General features: G+C 37.5%; 1 protein-coding gene across 1 annotated transcript; it reads right to left on the reverse strand.

Moving 5' to 3' along the window:
* Positions 1–2,852: 2,852 nt before the first annotated feature.
* Positions 2,853–16,636, reverse strand: LOC120212491 (pre-mRNA-processing-splicing factor 8A-like). Its single transcript, XM_039210773.1, has 23 exons — positions 16,245–16,636; positions 12,325–12,541; positions 11,813–12,203; positions 10,105–11,382; positions 9,929–10,014; positions 9,360–9,857; positions 8,964–9,268; positions 8,431–8,885; positions 8,212–8,338; positions 7,500–7,741; positions 7,290–7,413; positions 7,009–7,198; positions 6,823–6,930; positions 6,406–6,659; positions 5,672–6,288; positions 5,479–5,585; positions 5,110–5,364; positions 4,559–5,032; positions 4,298–4,459; positions 3,959–4,156; positions 3,568–3,846; positions 3,198–3,440; positions 2,853–3,102 (listed from the first exon to the last, which is right to left on the reverse strand). The coding sequence occupies exons 1-23, from the start codon at positions 16,505–16,507 to the stop codon at positions 2,914–2,916; spliced, it is 7,062 nt and encodes a 2,353-aa protein (XP_039066704.1). The 5' UTR covers positions 16,508–16,636; the 3' UTR covers positions 2,853–2,913.
* Positions 16,637–17,174: the final 538 nt, after the last annotated feature.

Here is a 17,174-nt window from a genome sequence, read left to right on the forward strand (position 1 = left end):
GTAAATGAACATAAAATGAACGAACTTAAACAAACACAATAAACTAACATAAACGAAGCTGCACAAACATAACAGATGAGGATAATCGAACACAATAAATGAACAAAAACAACAACAACAATAGCCACATAAAATTCATTATCTACTAATATAACCTACAACTTCAGAGTTAAAAATTATTTGGGTTTTAAATAGGTATGGTTTATATTTTCTTTTATTGATTTGAGTAAAATTATTTGGGTTTTAAAATATTAATGATTGGATCTTAATATTTTAAATGGGTATGGAGATTTGACTAAATATAAACGAACGAACATAAACGAACATATATGGACATAAATGAACGAACATACATGGACATAAATGAACGAACATAAATGAACGAATTACCGAACATTCACAAATGTAAATGAATGAACGAGACCTTTGTTCGTATTCGTTCATTTAATTAAAGGAACGTAAAATCTTGTTCATATTCATTCGTTTAATAAATAAACGAACTTCTCGTCGAAGATTCACGAACTGTTCGCTGAACGTGTGGTTAGTTTACAGGCCTACATGTTCTAATACAAATCTATATTACCATTTTTATTAGAGTTAATTACACCATATGTCCTCAAATTATTATTTTCACATTAAATTAATCCTTAAAATTTTAAATATTTCAATTCCTTCCCTAAACTTTAACTCATTCTAAATTAGTCCTTAAGCTTTTGAACATTCCAATTTCATCCTCAAATTATAGATCTCATTGTTAATTGATCTCCAAACTTTCAAATCTTCCAATTCCATCCCCGAATTCGTCCAAATATGTAATCAATTTCAACCATAATTTAACCTAAATTTTTTTCCGAACACATAATAATATAACTTTGCCTAACGATTTCATTAACAATAGATGTTATAAGTATATATGTATAATTTGGGATGAAATGGAAATGTTCAAAAAGTTTGGGGGCTAATTTAGAATGAAGATAATAGTTTGGGGATGAAAATGAAATGTTCAAAAGTTTGCGGACTAATTTAGAATGATAGTAATAGTTTAAGATGAAATTGAAATGATTAAATATTTAAGTTCTAATTTAGAATAAGAGTCATAACCGAAGGATGTATGATGCAATTACTCTTTTTATTCTTGTTTGTAAACATTTAGTCTTTGCCTAAGACTTGCTTTATCAAGTTGTGATAATAAGAAAATTTTCTAAAGATCCACAAAGAAGTCGTTTATGTACCTCAATATCTGATATGTATACTTTTTTAATTGATAAAGTAATCTCAAAATTCTATGAAAAAAATTATTTCGTATTATTCGATTAACAATTAAAAATAAAAATTTGATTAATTTAGATCAATCAATAACCGAATTAACATTTGTTGAAATTGTGTTTTATTCTCACATATAAATAACTTTAAGTTGGGAAACCTCTTACCGGTTATACCCTTGTCCTAAATGGTTAGGTGCTTGTCACTTTTCACTTTGTAAATGGTTCGAGATTTGGTAAGCTTTCCCATAAAAGGAAGAAAATAAAACTACAACATGAAATTGAGGTATTTGAAAATACCTTTTCTTTTTCTTTATTGGGTTTGGTGTGTAATCTTGAAATCAGATTGAATCTTTGATTTATTTTATCAATAAAAATCAAATTTGAAACTTAATAGAATCTATCAAATTATCTCAGTGCTAAAAGAGAAGATTCTTCTACTTAGAAATCTTAAATTTGAGTGGTTATATATACAACATGTGTATGTATTATCATTATGCTAAATTTTTTTGAATAAATACTATCTTATAATCACCACATAGATAATAAAATATATTTTGAATAATATTATTTTATAATAAAATATTTGAATTTTTACTTAATAAAATATTTTTTTAGTTTTTTAATACGACATGCACATATTATATTATATAGATATATCATTTAAATCTATTATTTTAATAGAATAATATTTTTATATTATTTTGTGGATTTGTTGAAGGTTAAAGAAGAAAAATATACCACATGTGTTACTAGCTTTCTCCTTGTCTCCAACGGTTAGGTGATTCTCGTTCTAGCCCCCCCCCCCCCCCAACAAGGTTTCGAGAGCTGGTAAATTTAGAAATGAAACTACACAAATCACTGTCTCATTCATAAGAGGTATTATAAAATACCTTTTTATTATTTTTAAATAGGTAACAAAATTCTAACATTTATTTTTCTATCGTAACATTCAAATGTGTGCTTTTGTTTCAATATTGAGCTCCTAAAATAAATTAGACGTATTTAAAAATCAAACTAAACACGTGCATTTTAAAATCTTGTTCTAAATATTAAAAGTTTCGAACGAAAGTGTGAGATCATAGACTTGAACAAGAGTTTTCTATTCGGATCGATTATTGGGAAGAGTGTTTTTACTCGAGCATGATATATATTAATTAATAATTATTTGTATTTTTAAGCATGCTACTTATATCATGTGTGGATTAGGTTAAATAGGAAAGGTCTGCAGCATGTGGTACTGGTTCTACTCTTGTCCTTAATGGTGAGGTGATTCTCACTCGCCTAGACCGAGACAGGGTTCGAGAGCTTGTACTGGAACAAAATGAAACAAGTTGGTTGAGACCCTTCTCAAATGATAGAAGGTATTCTAAAATACCTTATTTTTATTTCCTCTATTTAAAGAAAAATGCAAAAGAAATCATGGAAAACCCCATTTTTATTTCCTTTATTTTAATTCATATGATAATAAAACAAAAATATATTCAGAATTTATACTGAGTTGCTTTATCTTTGCAACTTTCAAAATAGGAAAGAGTAATTTCTTGTTGAAACAAAATCTTTATATTAATTTAATGTAAATTGCATATGAAGCAAACCATACGTCCTAATACAAATACACTTGATCATTTTTGTAAACTGTAAGGCAAATCTAGGTAAAAGTATCCTCCCGATCCCCTTCGGCAGTTTCACCTTCCAAGTTGCTAAACTCCAGGAAATGAGTGGGCCTATGCTCTTCATTGTAGTATTCTTTAGGTGCCCCAAGCTTCACCCCATATTTCATGCTCACCGTATGCTTCACTCCCATGAAATTGTAATTCCATGGACCGTTGTCCGGAATCTGTCAAAACAAAAACCAAACACCGTCAGAATTCACAAGTATACCATTGTGTAACGCAAGTTCGACAACATTAGCTTATGGGATACCTCCCTTACCATATAAAATCCGAGGAACCGGTCACTTAAGAGCATCTGCACCTTCTCATAATGAGTTGGGAGGTAACCATGAGGGTTGCTTCCTGTATCTTTGTTAACCCGTGCCCATTCGTAACCACTCGGTGTAAGCTTGTACGCTGTTAATGAGCATGAACCTGGAGTGAAACTGCATGTCAATATTATGCACTTCTCTCCATCCCACTTCTTATTGTTCTCTAAAATCCGAGCATGGGATGTGACGTCCTGTGGTTACAAATGCAATAATAAAAGAAAAATTAGTTTATATCCTTCAATTTCGATTTGAAGTGATGGACTACAACATCCAAGCATTAGACTTCAGTGAACATCAGTAAATAAACTAAACGCAAACCTGTGGCGATAACTGAGGAAGCTCATTTGGCTGTGTGTGCAGCCAACCCAAAGGCTCCAGATCATTCAAGAAATCATGTTCTGGAAGAGCCGATGGAAGATTCACTTGCTGATGAGTACCCCATTGTGGTGGCATCGCAATGCATCGAATTTCCTTAACCTGGGGATTGTCGGGAGGGCTTATTCCATACAAGTATCCAGCAATTTGAGTCCGGAGATCTGCTATACATATGAACTTCTTTAAAATATTCTTTGGCATGATATAAGTGTACCCAGTTTCCTGCATAATTAATATTTAATCAGGTCAGCAGATAGATAAGCTCCAGAATCTAGATTGATCAAATACATCTCAAATGATTCTTAAATAATATCACATAAGAGAAGATATGTACCTTTATGTCCTCTGAGTTCACATATATATGATTGACTCGAAGATAAAGATTAGTAGCTGATATTGCTCTAACACGCCAATCCGTCTTGGACCCAAATGCTGCTTGTTCATAGGGACTTGTTGTGGTGACAATGAGCTCATCACCATGCACGTTTGTTGTCCTAGTTGTCACAGCTGTCAGCTGACTTGCCTCCTTTGCCTGAAAGTACAAGTTCAAAAATAACAGCTCCTAAGTTAGTAAAGAGTTGTCTTTTTAATTAAAAAAAATAGAGGTTTAGGGATATAAAACTGAGCAAAATGGGCAATCATAAAAATTAAGACGAGCAGGAACAGAAAGAACCTGTTTCTCAATCTCTGCTATCTGCTGCCTCTGTTGTGAGGGTGGAGTAATCTCAGCTCCAAGGATAATGTCACGAATCTCGGATTGTGTCAAAGCTGATGTGTTCACATTGTTCTTTTTGGCATAGTCAGAGAGTATGAGATCTCTTAAAGCAACTTCGACCTGTACCGTGAAATCATTTTTTCATGTACTGCATTGCAATGAAGGATGCACAATCCTAAAACTGATTGGAAAATGGATTATGAGTAACAAAATGAGTACCTTCATCCATTGATCGTCAGTTAGGGAAGGCCAGATATGGTGTGGCTCAGTAACAATTGTCTTATCAGGTTTCAGTAACATCTTAGCCTTCTCATTGTTCACATGAAGTGCACGAAGGATCAAAATGAGTCGGGAGAATGCAGTGTATGATGAGATACTCTTCAACCAGTCATCATAGATGTTGAACAAAACCATTTGTGGCTCTGTCGCCTTCAAAATTAGATCTCCAAATTTCTCAATTTTCAAGCAAGCCTGGAATGGGAGTTGCAGCTCACTTCCTTTGATAACTATGTTAGGGAAATCGAGTAAGTGAACCTCCAAAGGATCAAGCATTCCCTTTCGGGTAACAATGATTTGCTTGGGTTGTTCTTCAACAGGCAAAGATCGCACAAGAGCAGCAACTTCTTCAGCAGTTTTCCACTTGGCAAGCTGACCAAGACGCTTTTGACCTGCCCAAACACTGGTGTGAATTACCTGCAAGGAAATGTTATCCAGTTGAGATCTTCACCATAGACAAGCTAGCTCATAAAGGAAACCATGAATTAACAAACCTTTAGGAACAACTGTCCAGTCCGTGGATTGAATATAAAGATGGCACCATTAATAGGTTTTGTTGTGAGATTCCCTTCAAATGTTTTGTGTATTGTCACACGATACACATTCGTGTCATCAACAAACCAAATGATTTGGTTGCTGAAGATCTCGCCATAGTTCTGGGACGACAGATACGGCTCGGTAGGTTCAGAAGAATACAACTGTAAACCTTTCCTTATCCTCTCCCGTAAGACATATAAAGCTGGATTTGACTGTTAAGGATTTAAAATAGTTAGTACAGCACTTGAGATAAATACCTACATTAGACATAAAAAAAGTCTATTAAGCACAAATTGACCTATATTAAATCAGTAATAAGTAACTACCTTCATGATCTTATTCATTGCCTGAGCAAGAAGTGGCTTTGATCCCGGGAACCAGTTACCAAAAGCAGAATGCAAATTGTAAGCAAGATCAAGGCCAATCATCACCCCTACATAATCACGATCGATATTATCAGGTCACGACAGAGAAAAAAGTCATAATAGAGTAGGAAAAAAGGGGGGAGGAAAATTTTACCAGTGGGAGATGGATAAATGGACATGTTGTCTGTTGTATAGTCCATAAATTTGGCACGAGTATATCGCTCAATATCATGCGAGTCATAATCTCCCCAACGGAGTTGTACATCTATCCAATATTTATTGCTTGCCTTTTGATCAAACATGTCCTTGGACTCCGCCACAAGACTAGGCTTTGACATAGGCCACCTATGAGCTGCAAAGAGAAGAATATCTGCACAAGAGCTGTTCATCTTGTAACTCTTCCTTGGATGGATTGTCTCCTTCTGGACCGTTTCAATTTCTAAAGCGTCCAATTCCTGATCTAAGACTTGGCACAGATCCATAACCACACTTTCATGAACTTTTTGCCACAAATGGGCACGGAAAATCTGAATTAAAGATATTTTCAGGGTTGGAATCTTCCCATGCATGAAAATTCCAGTTAGATCTAGTTGCACTTGAAAACCCACATAAACATTAGCCCGATTGATTGTAGGTGACCACCAGAGAGTAAACCTACGGTTTGGAATCTGATTTAGACCAGATCTCTGAGCATTAGTGAGCTTCTTATACTTCATTGACTCCTCAAATCCAGAAGCCTTTTCCCAAAATAGACCCTCCCAAGTTGGAAAGCTGTAATTTCAGGAATAAAATAAACATAAATATGATTACAACAATCCAAATAAAATTACTAAGCGCAGTAATCATATAAGTTATTTATGAATCATATAACTAAAGACAAGTACTTACTATGTTCCTTTAAACAAGGTATGTTCTAGAATTCCCTCAACACCTCCCAGAGCTTGGATGACATCAGTTCGATAGTTATTCAAATTCCACAATTTTCCATCATGTCTTTGGTGAGTCCACCAGAATGGATTCTGCTTCAAAACCTGGTACTGCTTAAAGTCTGTGCGCACTCTCCATCCTTTGTCATATGCTAATGTGTGCCTATCTTTCTGAAACAAAGTATTTATACGTGGAATTCCCCTATCCCATGAATCCTATTAATAAATCAGGAAAATATCATCAGAATACATTTTCCTTGTGGCAGATAAAAAGTATAATTGAAAAATGACATTGAATAAATAAATTGTTAGAACAATAGCATCATGAACAATAGATGCAATCAAGCAACAGCTTAAGAAAATGAAAAAGGAAACTCACTTCCAAATCCTCAAGAGTTAGGCGCCTATTTTGTGCCTGTGCTTCCTGCCTCTTCAGGGCATACTCTGCCCAAACACGCTGTGAGTCTATGAACTCACTCTCCCATGGCTGTTAAAAGTCAGCAAGATGATCAAACAATCAACCAAGATATGGGAAAGGGGAAAAAAGAATGCAATTGATTTGTACCTGTATGTACCGATAAAGATTTGGAATCAGTTGGTCTTCTTCATGACTCATACCACTCCTAAAGTGAGTTACACCAACATCAGTCTGCTGACTGTATCGGAGATCACTCTGTGGAATCAATATGTGACCCATTGATAACATACCAAGTCCTCCAATCTCTTTAGGAGTGTAAAAAATGACAGGAGGGAATCTGAGGCATCATATATTCATTAAGAAACTTATTATAACAGCAAAAAGATGAGTGCAGTAAAAGAGAAATGTAGGTTAAAAAATAATCATACCGACTAGGCATTTTTGAATTCAGTCCAATCTTGATACGAGTTTGAATTTTGTTTTCACACTTAACAAGTAGATCTAGAAGCTCTTGTGTATGTACAGTTGCTTCACGGAAGTAAGTCATAAGACCTATTCAATAGAAAAGGAAAAGGAATAAATTCAACGATACCATCAATCAAACAGTAAATTCAGAATTAATATGGTCAAATAAATACCTATTAATGCAGTATTCCATTTGTTGACTATCTTTGTGAATGTTGTCGATCCAGAAGACATAAGAATCTGCCTACCACGATTCTCAAATACCTTCATGTGCTCATCATCAACACGTAAGAAAGCAACAGCAGTTCTCTCTTTCGTTTGCTCATTCTGCAAATTCCAGACCCCATCTTTTGTATTGCTAAATGCTTCTTGAGTCATTCTTATTTTTGGAAGTATCCGAACTTCAAAACCACACCTAAACATCAGAGATAAACCGTATCAGTCAAAATGTTTATGGAAGGAACACTCATAACCAAAATGGAGAGCCAAGTACACAGGAACTAACTTAGCAAGACAGAAAAAAGAACTAATCAGAAACCTCACAATATAAACTTCGGAATATAAAGTTCATCAAATATATAACACAATCATACCAAAATTCAAGATCAAAGTTAACAAAATATATTCTGCCACTAGGCAATTTTATACCAATGATCAAAACTAGTACATCAACGGGCTCCAGATGGACAATGCACATTATCATGAATTCATCGTAGTGATAGGTCAAATTAACACACCTCGGATGCAGAAAATATAATGAATTACAAAACATTTTCAATCAGCATAAATCAACAACATATCTTCCTCCAAATATACATAATTTTAGCACAGATTGCAGCAAGCAGCTAATAAAAAGTCAAATAAAGAGATATGCCAAAAACATACATGCTAAAAAGCAGGTTCGGATTATCCTTGCTGTACACAGAAACAAAGCCATTCTCCCATTCCAAAGTTGTGATGCTTCTAGGCAAACGATTCTTCATGTCCCAAAAGACACTTCTCCCAAGATTAACTAAAATGAAGAAGAAGAGAAATTAGAACTGAAATCTCATCTCCCAAATTAATTTTGTCCAAAATTTTCCACATCATTAAGATTTTGCATACCATCGTGTTTCATAAGCCTCATTCTCGCATCTCTTGGCCAGCATTTCTTGTTGTTATATCCAACCATGTTTTCATTGTTCGGATCAGGGTGCTCAGTAAGATATCGCTGGATAAGGTCCCGCGCTTCTTCATGTGTGAATCTGAACAATATGTGCACCCTATCAATGTACCTAGAGTACAGACGAACTGGATGCCGGGTTTCAATTTTTGTGTCCCAGTATGTGATAAATTCATTTGGCATCTGGGGTGGCCCAGCAATCTCACTAGCACGAGTCAATCCAAGAAGCAAGAGATCCAGAACAAGTCCATAATACTGGACAACGAAAGAAGCAAACTGAAGACCTCGTATAAGACCATAAGAATTTGTGTGGCTCATATCTTTGTAAGACAACACCACATTGTTCTTTGCGGTAACATAATCAGCAATGTTGTGATCAAGAACCAAACGTAGAAGCCTACAAAATACAAAGAAATATTATAGATTCCAACACAGTCAATACTGAGATAAGCAAAAGATTTTCAAAAACGCATACCTGTTTAACATTGTCAAGTCAATCTTGTCAAAGAACTTTTCAAATTTTGTTTGAAGCATTACCACACACTGCCCCTCACTTGTGTCCCATATCCCTTGCAAATTATTTATACCTTGACACCATTTGTAAACCAGTAGTGGAGGTGGCTCTGAATCTGCAGGCTTAATCCAATTAGGGAACAGATGGCGCTTGTCACCTTCATACCAAAGGTACTGGTCAAGATAAGCATCTGTAATCTTCTCGAGAGGCTCAATTTCATAGACTGGAATCAAATAACTGTACAAATCCATGAACTCTATACCAACCTGGAAAAAACATATAAAGTTAAGTTCAAATCTAGATATCTAATATGAAGTTCAAAAGCAACATAAAAATCACTTCCAGCTACCAACTCACTTCTTTGAAGGCACGTTGGGTAAGCAAATGACGCTTGATCCTAGATAAGGCCTCATGAGGATTATCATAAGCCTGTTCAATTAGACCCAGTTCTTCTCTTTGGAGTTGATTTAATCTTACGGCCACACTGTATGATTCCTTCAACCTCTCCAGAGCAAGGATAAGCAACTTCGTATCATGCTTGTAAGATAAGGGAGGAAATGGAATGGGAGAGAATTTTCTCGACTCCAACCAATGCACGGTTGTAGTATAAATTGCAACTGCTTCTTCTGGAGTGACATATGGCCCATCTTTCAAATAATTGTGCTGTCGTTCTTGCTCGGCTTTCAGCCAGAGTCGTGTCAATCTGCCCAAGTTTTTCCTGCAAACTGTTTTATCAACAGTTGCACCCCTTCTGATACGTTCACGATTGTAATGAGCAACATTTGTCCACCAGTCAGCTTTTGACTTGACATATCTAAGGATCATATTCTCAATGGGAACTGGCAAACCCGGAACCTATAGAACAGAACAGTGAGACAACAAGAACAAGTAAAAAATAAAGGAAACAAATTATGTCAGGACATCACCTTCCATGGAATGTTTGCCTTCCAACAGCGCCATGCCTCACTTAGATGCTGCAATATTGTTCTAGCTTTATTTTGCTTAATGCCCTCTGTAGTTCAATCAGGAACATAATAGAATAAGAAACTGTCAACTACAAAATAGATGTCATAAATATCAAATAAATACTATTGAGAATCACCTGGCATGGCATCAAGTACATCATGCATGACAGCAGCTCGAAGTTCCAGATCAAAGTGGCTCTCAACACGTTGCTTGGTAACAGTCTTAGCCACTCCTTTTGAATTACGCCCTTCAAATTGACGAGCAAGCAGATTTCCTAACCACCTTTCTAGAAGAGGAACAATGCCACGGAGGAAAAACAGCCATACCCTCCACATCGGTGCCCAAAATCCACATCCAGGTCCCTTCCCCACAGGCCCAGTATTGAAGCGGTAGTAAATCAAATGCTTCAAGTCTTTGCACATCCTAATCTGTCTCATGAGCCGGTACTTGTAACGATACATCCCAGTCAACTGGCCAACATGGGAGAATGTATACTGCAAACCATCGGCCAATTGGAAAGCATCAACATTGCCAAGTCGAAACTGGACATTAGCATCAACTACAAGCTTTGTTAAACGCAGGATCTCACGACAAAGATGAAAAGCATTACCAAAACGAGACTTCTTGCGCTCTTTTGTAGTGAGAGTCTTCACAGGCTTCAAGTTGAAGTTATAATCCAAGTGAAGATAGTTCAAATTCTTCCTATGTATCAACAGGTTCAGCATGTTGTATCCTTGCTTGCAAACTTGAAGACCTGCTTCAACCCAATCAAGCTCAGTCGTCTGGAAAAACTTAGTGGCCTGGAGAGACCGAAACAAGTGCTTCTTCTTTTGAGCCTTAGGAGGTCTGTGATGCAGCTCATTCAGCACAAAGCATTTCAATAGTTTCTGATAACTAACCCGCACTTTAACAGGGTAAGATGGAGGACAGTGCTCCTTGTACCACTCTGAGACGAGCGGTATATCTTCAGCACGTCGCATCCGACCAGATCTCATGTTAAAAGGGCGTGGGGCAAATAAAAGAGAGATCCCAGCAGCTGTGGTATCAGTGTAAAGTTGTGTGTCATTCAGCAAAGGTTCCACCCCTTCTGGCAAGACAAAATCATCGTCGTCGTCACCGTCATAGATTTTCTTCTCACGCCGCTCCTTGTTTGTGGTAGTTATGGGGTGTATCAAAGGATCATAGTAGAATGCTGGTAAATCAGGGTCTTCTGTTTTAATGTACATGACCATGGGTGTGTGATATACACAAAGCTTTACTTTCCTGGGCCTATTGTTATAAAGGTGAGGAAAAGCAATTCTGTACTCTGTCCTAAGAGGTGACCGGATAATTAGTTTGTTTATGTCATTAAATTCATTCCAGTCCTCGTCCCCTTTCTCCATATCACGGTATAGAGGTTCAAACTTAGGACCACCTACAAATATGAACAATTAGTTGAGAAAGCATTCAAGTAGCATAAAGACAAAGCACAAATGAAACCACCACAAATCATCAATTTATCAATCTTAAAGAAAACTGATATCCCAGACACAACATGGCATAAAGACAATATCACATTAGTTTCCATTCCTATCTACTGCCCCACCCAAATCCCACCCAACTAGAAACAAATAAAATGGTGTTTCAAATGCCAATAAATATTATAGGAACGACAGAGAAAAGCAATGCACAAGTAAAAAAAAAACACTTTAAAATACAGCTTCCACCAAATATTTTTGTAATACGAATATCAATCAAAGGTAATGATCCCACAAGAGGGTATCAATCGAACTTAGAAATTTCAAATCATTCATGAATGTAGGAAAATAGAAGTTTAAAGTACTACAAAAAGGCAGGAGACTAACCAGGTATGCACATATTCAATGCTTTAGCTGTGAAGAACGACTCCATGTCAAACAAGTAGAAATAATTACGGTCGATCAAATCAGAAAGCAGCTGTCCAGCAAGCCGGTGCAGAGTTGCCATAATTGGAAGGGAGAGATGCCATTTCCTGTATCTTGGACCATTGATAAGCTTTGTTTTTACAAGAGGCTTATGGTCATAAAACCAAGCATGTACGGCAGAATCTTCCTCTTCCTCTAGCTCCAACTGAATTGGCTCAAGAGGATCAACGTCTAATAAGTTATCAGCATAGTCTAATGGAGGTTCCTCATCATCAAATGGTGGAAACCTCATTCTCTTGAAATGATGACGATCTCTTTTCTCCCTCCTCATCATGATCCACATCGTACCCCACTGTAGAAATGAAAATAATTCAATCAACAACAACAACAATGTACTACTTCCATGTATAACTGAACTGAGAAACAACTTGATTGGATGTCAATTTGTTGTGAAGGGAAGGAAATAAGCATACCTGTGCTAAATAAATTGGTTCAACAACCCATGGTATTTCATTCACAAATGTGATCGCTCCTGTGATATGGTACAAGACCTTCACATCACGAACCTGTTCCCAAGGCATTGGCATATTCTCAAGGAGCTTATAAACTGCATGTGGGATGAATTTAAGGGCCCCTAGATACACACGTTTGTCATGGCGATATTTTTTTGAAGACATGTCTCCATGGTCTCTGTTAAATAGACAACAAAATTAACCATTATTACATCATGCATATCTTGCAATGGAAGTTCAGAGTACGAGATCCAATGTGTAAACCAGGAACCATCCTAAAAGACTAAAACAACAAGAAAGAGAATAATTATGCCATCAGATACAGATTATCATAAGAAGGACACGAGTGGCTATATTAACTCCCCAAGAGAGTACTATTCCCTCAAATAAAAGATTAAAGTGTAAATAATATCATTAAGGATAAATTGGTGAGGATTAAATTGCTCAAAAATAAAAAAAAATATTAAGCTCAACAGCTATCACATCTTTAGGAGAATCAGGCATCAAAGCAGAAAATGAATATAGAGAGAGAATATCTGAGTGATGTTTAAACAGCCTTCACTACCGTCATCCGTCGTTAGCCTTCCACCGTCCGTCGCTTGTCGTCCGCCGTCGGCCGACCACCGTCCACCGCCATACTCCGACCTCCTTTTGACACCGTTTTTCTCAAGGATCATCGTCTACCCACAGCGTTTCCATATTCCTGGTTCTTTTTGGTAGATTCCACTTTAATCGGAGCAAATCTACTCGTCTTTCTCCGCCGTTTTTTCCACCAGCAGTCTTCCGAGTTTCGATTTAACCATTCCACTGTGCTCGTCGGAAGCTCGTGAGAAAAACCCAAATACTCTACTGTGAATACCCACTGCCGTTCAACGGAAATCGAAAAATTCCGTCACTGTTCAGGAGTTCTTATATTTCCAGAACGCTATTGCTGGCTCTGGGTTTTCACGTACGGAGGCATAAATTTCCCTAGCAAAATACTTCTCTGGTTTTTTTCGTTCAAATTAAACAGCTCGGAAGCCTCTGCATTCAAAAATGACGTCTAAGAATCGCGATGAAGTAACAAAGAAACGGGCTGAAACCTCAGCTCGCCAGTCTAAGAATCGTCATCAGTCCGAGATAGAGGAAAAGGAGATCACAAAACCTTTGAAAAAACCAGATATTAAGGCGAAACGGGTGGATTTTATATTGTCGAATGTGACTGAAGCGGAGCAACAAAATCAGAGAGATGGGCAGCATACAAGGACTGTGCAGAAATCAGAGGAGGCGAGGAAGAAGCTGAGTAGTACAGTGGGAGTGGAAGAATATGAGAGGATGGTGTTGGTGACAAACAAGAATAAGGATGATTCGTTGGTTGAAGCAAGGAGCGTGGATGGGGCCATTGCGCATATTTCTGAGGCGGAAATCCTACCACAGGATTCCCACGTTTTTAATTACTGGCAGAAGAAAGATTATCCAAGAATCAATAATGGGTATAGAACTGGCTGCTTTACGTTATACATTGATAATTTACCAGAGAAGATCCATTGGAAGCGGTTTGGATCGTTATTTTGCCCATACGATCAGGTTATTGACGCCTTCATTCCAACCAAAAGGAATTCAAAGGGGTTTCAGTTCGGTTTCATTCGCTTTGCAAAAATTGGAGAAGCCAGGAGAGCGATCTCAAAGATGAATGGCGCTCGCATTGATGGTAGTAAAATTGGAGTCTCTCTTGCTAAATACAACCCAAGACATTCTTTTTGGAGAAAGTCTTCGCCTGTTGTTCACCAAAAGCCTGAGAGGGAAGATGTTACAAGAAATAATCTCCATACAGTAAACGGTGTTGTTGATGAAGCTAAACTTCAAGTTTTGGATAACTGCCTAATGGGGTGCTGCAAGAACTATACCAAAATCGGCGATCTTGCTAGCCAAATGCAAGACAAAGGTCTCAATGGTTTCTTGTTAATGAGAGCCGCTGGGAATGTAGTTATTATGATATTCGAGGACTCTGCTACGTTGAGAAGGGTTAAGAATGAACAATCAGAGACTCTTGCAAAGTGGTTTTCCAGAGTTGAAGCTTGGTCGGAGAGTTTGGTGGTACAATGCCGTCGAGTATGGGTTGTTTGCGAAGGGATTCCGTTTCACGCGTGGAATTGGGGTACTTTCAAGAACATTGCGGCTAGGTGGGGCGAATTAATATCAATTGATGAAAGCTCTCAGTTTCCTTCATCTTTTGATCGTGCAAAACTTCAAATCCTCACAGAGACTAAAGTGAGAATTGATGAGTCGTTGAGTTTGAAGGTCGGTTCTAATTTTTATGATATCATGGTGCATGAAGTTGAGCCTTCTTTCAAACCAACTTCTTGGATCCCTGAGGAAGTCGATGATTCTCCAGATCTGATTTGTTCTCTCGGGGCAACGTCGGAGAATTCTCTGTCAGGATCGTCATTGTCATCCTCAGGTTTAAATTGCCCCGTCGAAGATGTTGCAATTGAAGGTCCCCACTTAGAAAAGGTTTTACTCATAAAGAGTGTCAAAAGCGATGAGAATCCGAGTAACAAATTGGGGTTGCACAAAATGGAGGGTGTGGATTCTGATGGAGTTAGTTTCAGGGCCTCGAAAGATATTCTTATGATGGGTCTCTTTACTTCTCATGGTTTATCTAGTGACGCAATACAATTAATGGAAGACACCCCAGTGGTGCCCCCTATCCCTGGGAAATTAAGAACTAATCGTGTGGTTAAGAAAGGCAAGAAAAAGAAAAGAGTTTTGAATTAAGTGGCAAGAATATTGTGATTGAAGGGAAGGAAGTGTGGTTTTGGTTCATTGAAGATATCTTATCAAGCTGATTTTTTTGGTGATTTTATTCATGTTGGTTTTTTGTGGAGTTCTCTTCAGAGGCGGATGTTTTTGGTTTAATGGTTTTAGGTGTTGTTTTCATGTATGTTATGTCATTAATTGTTTGGGATGTTTCCCTTTTGATGGAGGTTTATTTTAGGTATAGGGTGATTCCCTCTAGATTTTTGTGGTCGGAAGGTGAGAGTTTTAGGTGATTATGTTTTTTGTAATGGCGTTTATCCTCGTTTGAGGGTATTTCGTGTTTTCATATGTAATGGGTGTTTTATTCAATGAATTATGAGGTACTCTTTTCTTCCTTCCAATGTTCGTTAACATACTTTTTAGTATGTGAACGAATACGAAGGGAGTTTTTAATGAGACCTCCAACTTCTATAAAAAAAAATAATAGAGAAGTAACTATGAACTTCCAAGGGCATGCTATGCTATGCTATGCACCAATTCAGCATCAAGAACAAGTGAAAACAGGCCAACATTTTATTGGTTTTCCTACTATAAGGGGAAAACTATATGGTATATCGATCATATTGTACCATATCACCCTATTTAAGCCCATCCCTATGCAAACTCAATAAGAAGACATATAGAATTTCCACACGTCATCATTTGTTTTCCTCCCCTCTTAAAATGTCAAATGCAAGCTTCCTAGGGTAAGGTCTTCTCTAGTCTTAACAGAACATAAGAGTTGGAACCAAAAATCACTTCAAAACATAGCAGAAACAAGAATCTAAGCGAAGCTTTCTAGCAAAGCTGATTAAACCCAAAAACACTATATATCCTTAAAAAATAAAGGAAAATAACATGAAAATTATAAAAACCAAACGATGAATTAAAACTATTTGAACCGACCTAACCAGCTTAGCAAATTTTGAAATGGTAAAACACTCAAAACAAAAGATAAAGCCATGTTAACCGTCCTAATCAGGCTAACAATATTTAATCCATAAAAACACTACAAAAATATGCCAGAAAAAAATCAAGCGCAGAGAAAATCTCACTTAACTCTGAGCTCAAACGTGCTAAAAATGAAATAACAAAGCCCTCACCTGATAATCTTCCTGACGTGCTCAGGAGGCATGTCCTCCTTCTGCGTCTCAACAAAACCAAACTTCCTTTTATCTCCATATCTCTTAGAGTTAAGCTGCATCCATTTTCGAGCCTTCTCCTCTAGCTTCGCCTCGGCGTCCTCTGGCGTCGCCTGTGGAGCCAGCACAGTGTACGAAGGCTGAGCAGCTGGAGGCGGCGGGATGGTGGATCCACCGGTTCCCGGTGGCGCAATTTGAGCGCCTGTGTTGCTGTTGCTCCACATGGCAACGGTAGGTCCAGAAACTCCGACCTCAGCCTAAAGAGAGTAATCAAAGAGTGCCTCCGACTTCGTTTGGTGAAATGGATTTTTTAAAATTAGGGTTTTGGAGGGTATTTGAGTTTCTCACTTTCTCCCTCTTTTCTTCTTTTCCTCCCTCCCTCTATGCGAAGTGTGAGAATTTGTCGAGTCTATTGTAGGAAATCGGTTGGTTTTATTAGGGAAAGACAGAAGGCGGCGTCTGTCACGTGATGTACTGTGACCCATTTCTGGATTTGAAAGGCCCGTGTTTATTTGTCCTCAAGCCCTTTTGACGGTCTGACGTCGGAAACGGCCCAAATCCGAGTTTTCAGGCCGGCTAAGCTTATGTATATAATTTCAAATTTGAGCAAAGTATTGACAAGTTCATCTATTAGATACAAGTGCAAGTATAAATCTAAATAACCACCTTCAGCAGCCAATGACTGAGGTTGAATTTCAAAATTTCACCAAGTTACAAGAGGATCTCATGCATCGTTTGGCTCATGAGGAAGTGTTATTCCCTAGTGCATTGGTTATCACAGGGAGATTCTAATACTGCTTATTTTCATGCAAGATGTTATGGTCGTAAAAGGAAAAATACCATCTGTGGTCTTTACACGTCAGATGGCACTGGGATATATGATCTTGATTC

The sequence above is a fragment of the Hibiscus syriacus genome, unplaced genomic scaffold, assembly GCF_006381635.1.
Source record: "Hibiscus syriacus cultivar Baekdansim isolate YM2019G1 unplaced genomic scaffold, ASM638163v2 tig00110013_pilon, whole genome shotgun sequence".
NCBI classification, from domain to species: Eukaryota; Viridiplantae; Streptophyta; class Magnoliopsida; order Malvales; family Malvaceae; genus Hibiscus; species Hibiscus syriacus.

Excerpts from the sequence above, each read along its gene's own strand:
- LOC120212491 (XM_039210773.1), bottom strand. The coding sequence starts at position 16,507 with ATGTGGAGCAACAGCAACACAGGCGCTCAAATTGCGCCACCGGGAACC. Across the intron at positions 5,586-5,671 it reads CATTTATCCATCTCCCACTG|GGGTGATGATTGGCCTTGAT; the intron begins GTAAAATTTTCC and ends GTGATTATGTAG. Across the intron at positions 5,365-5,478 it reads CAATGAATAAGATCATGAAG|TCAAATCCAGCTTTATATGT; the intron begins GTAGTTACTTAT and ends AATCCTTAACAG.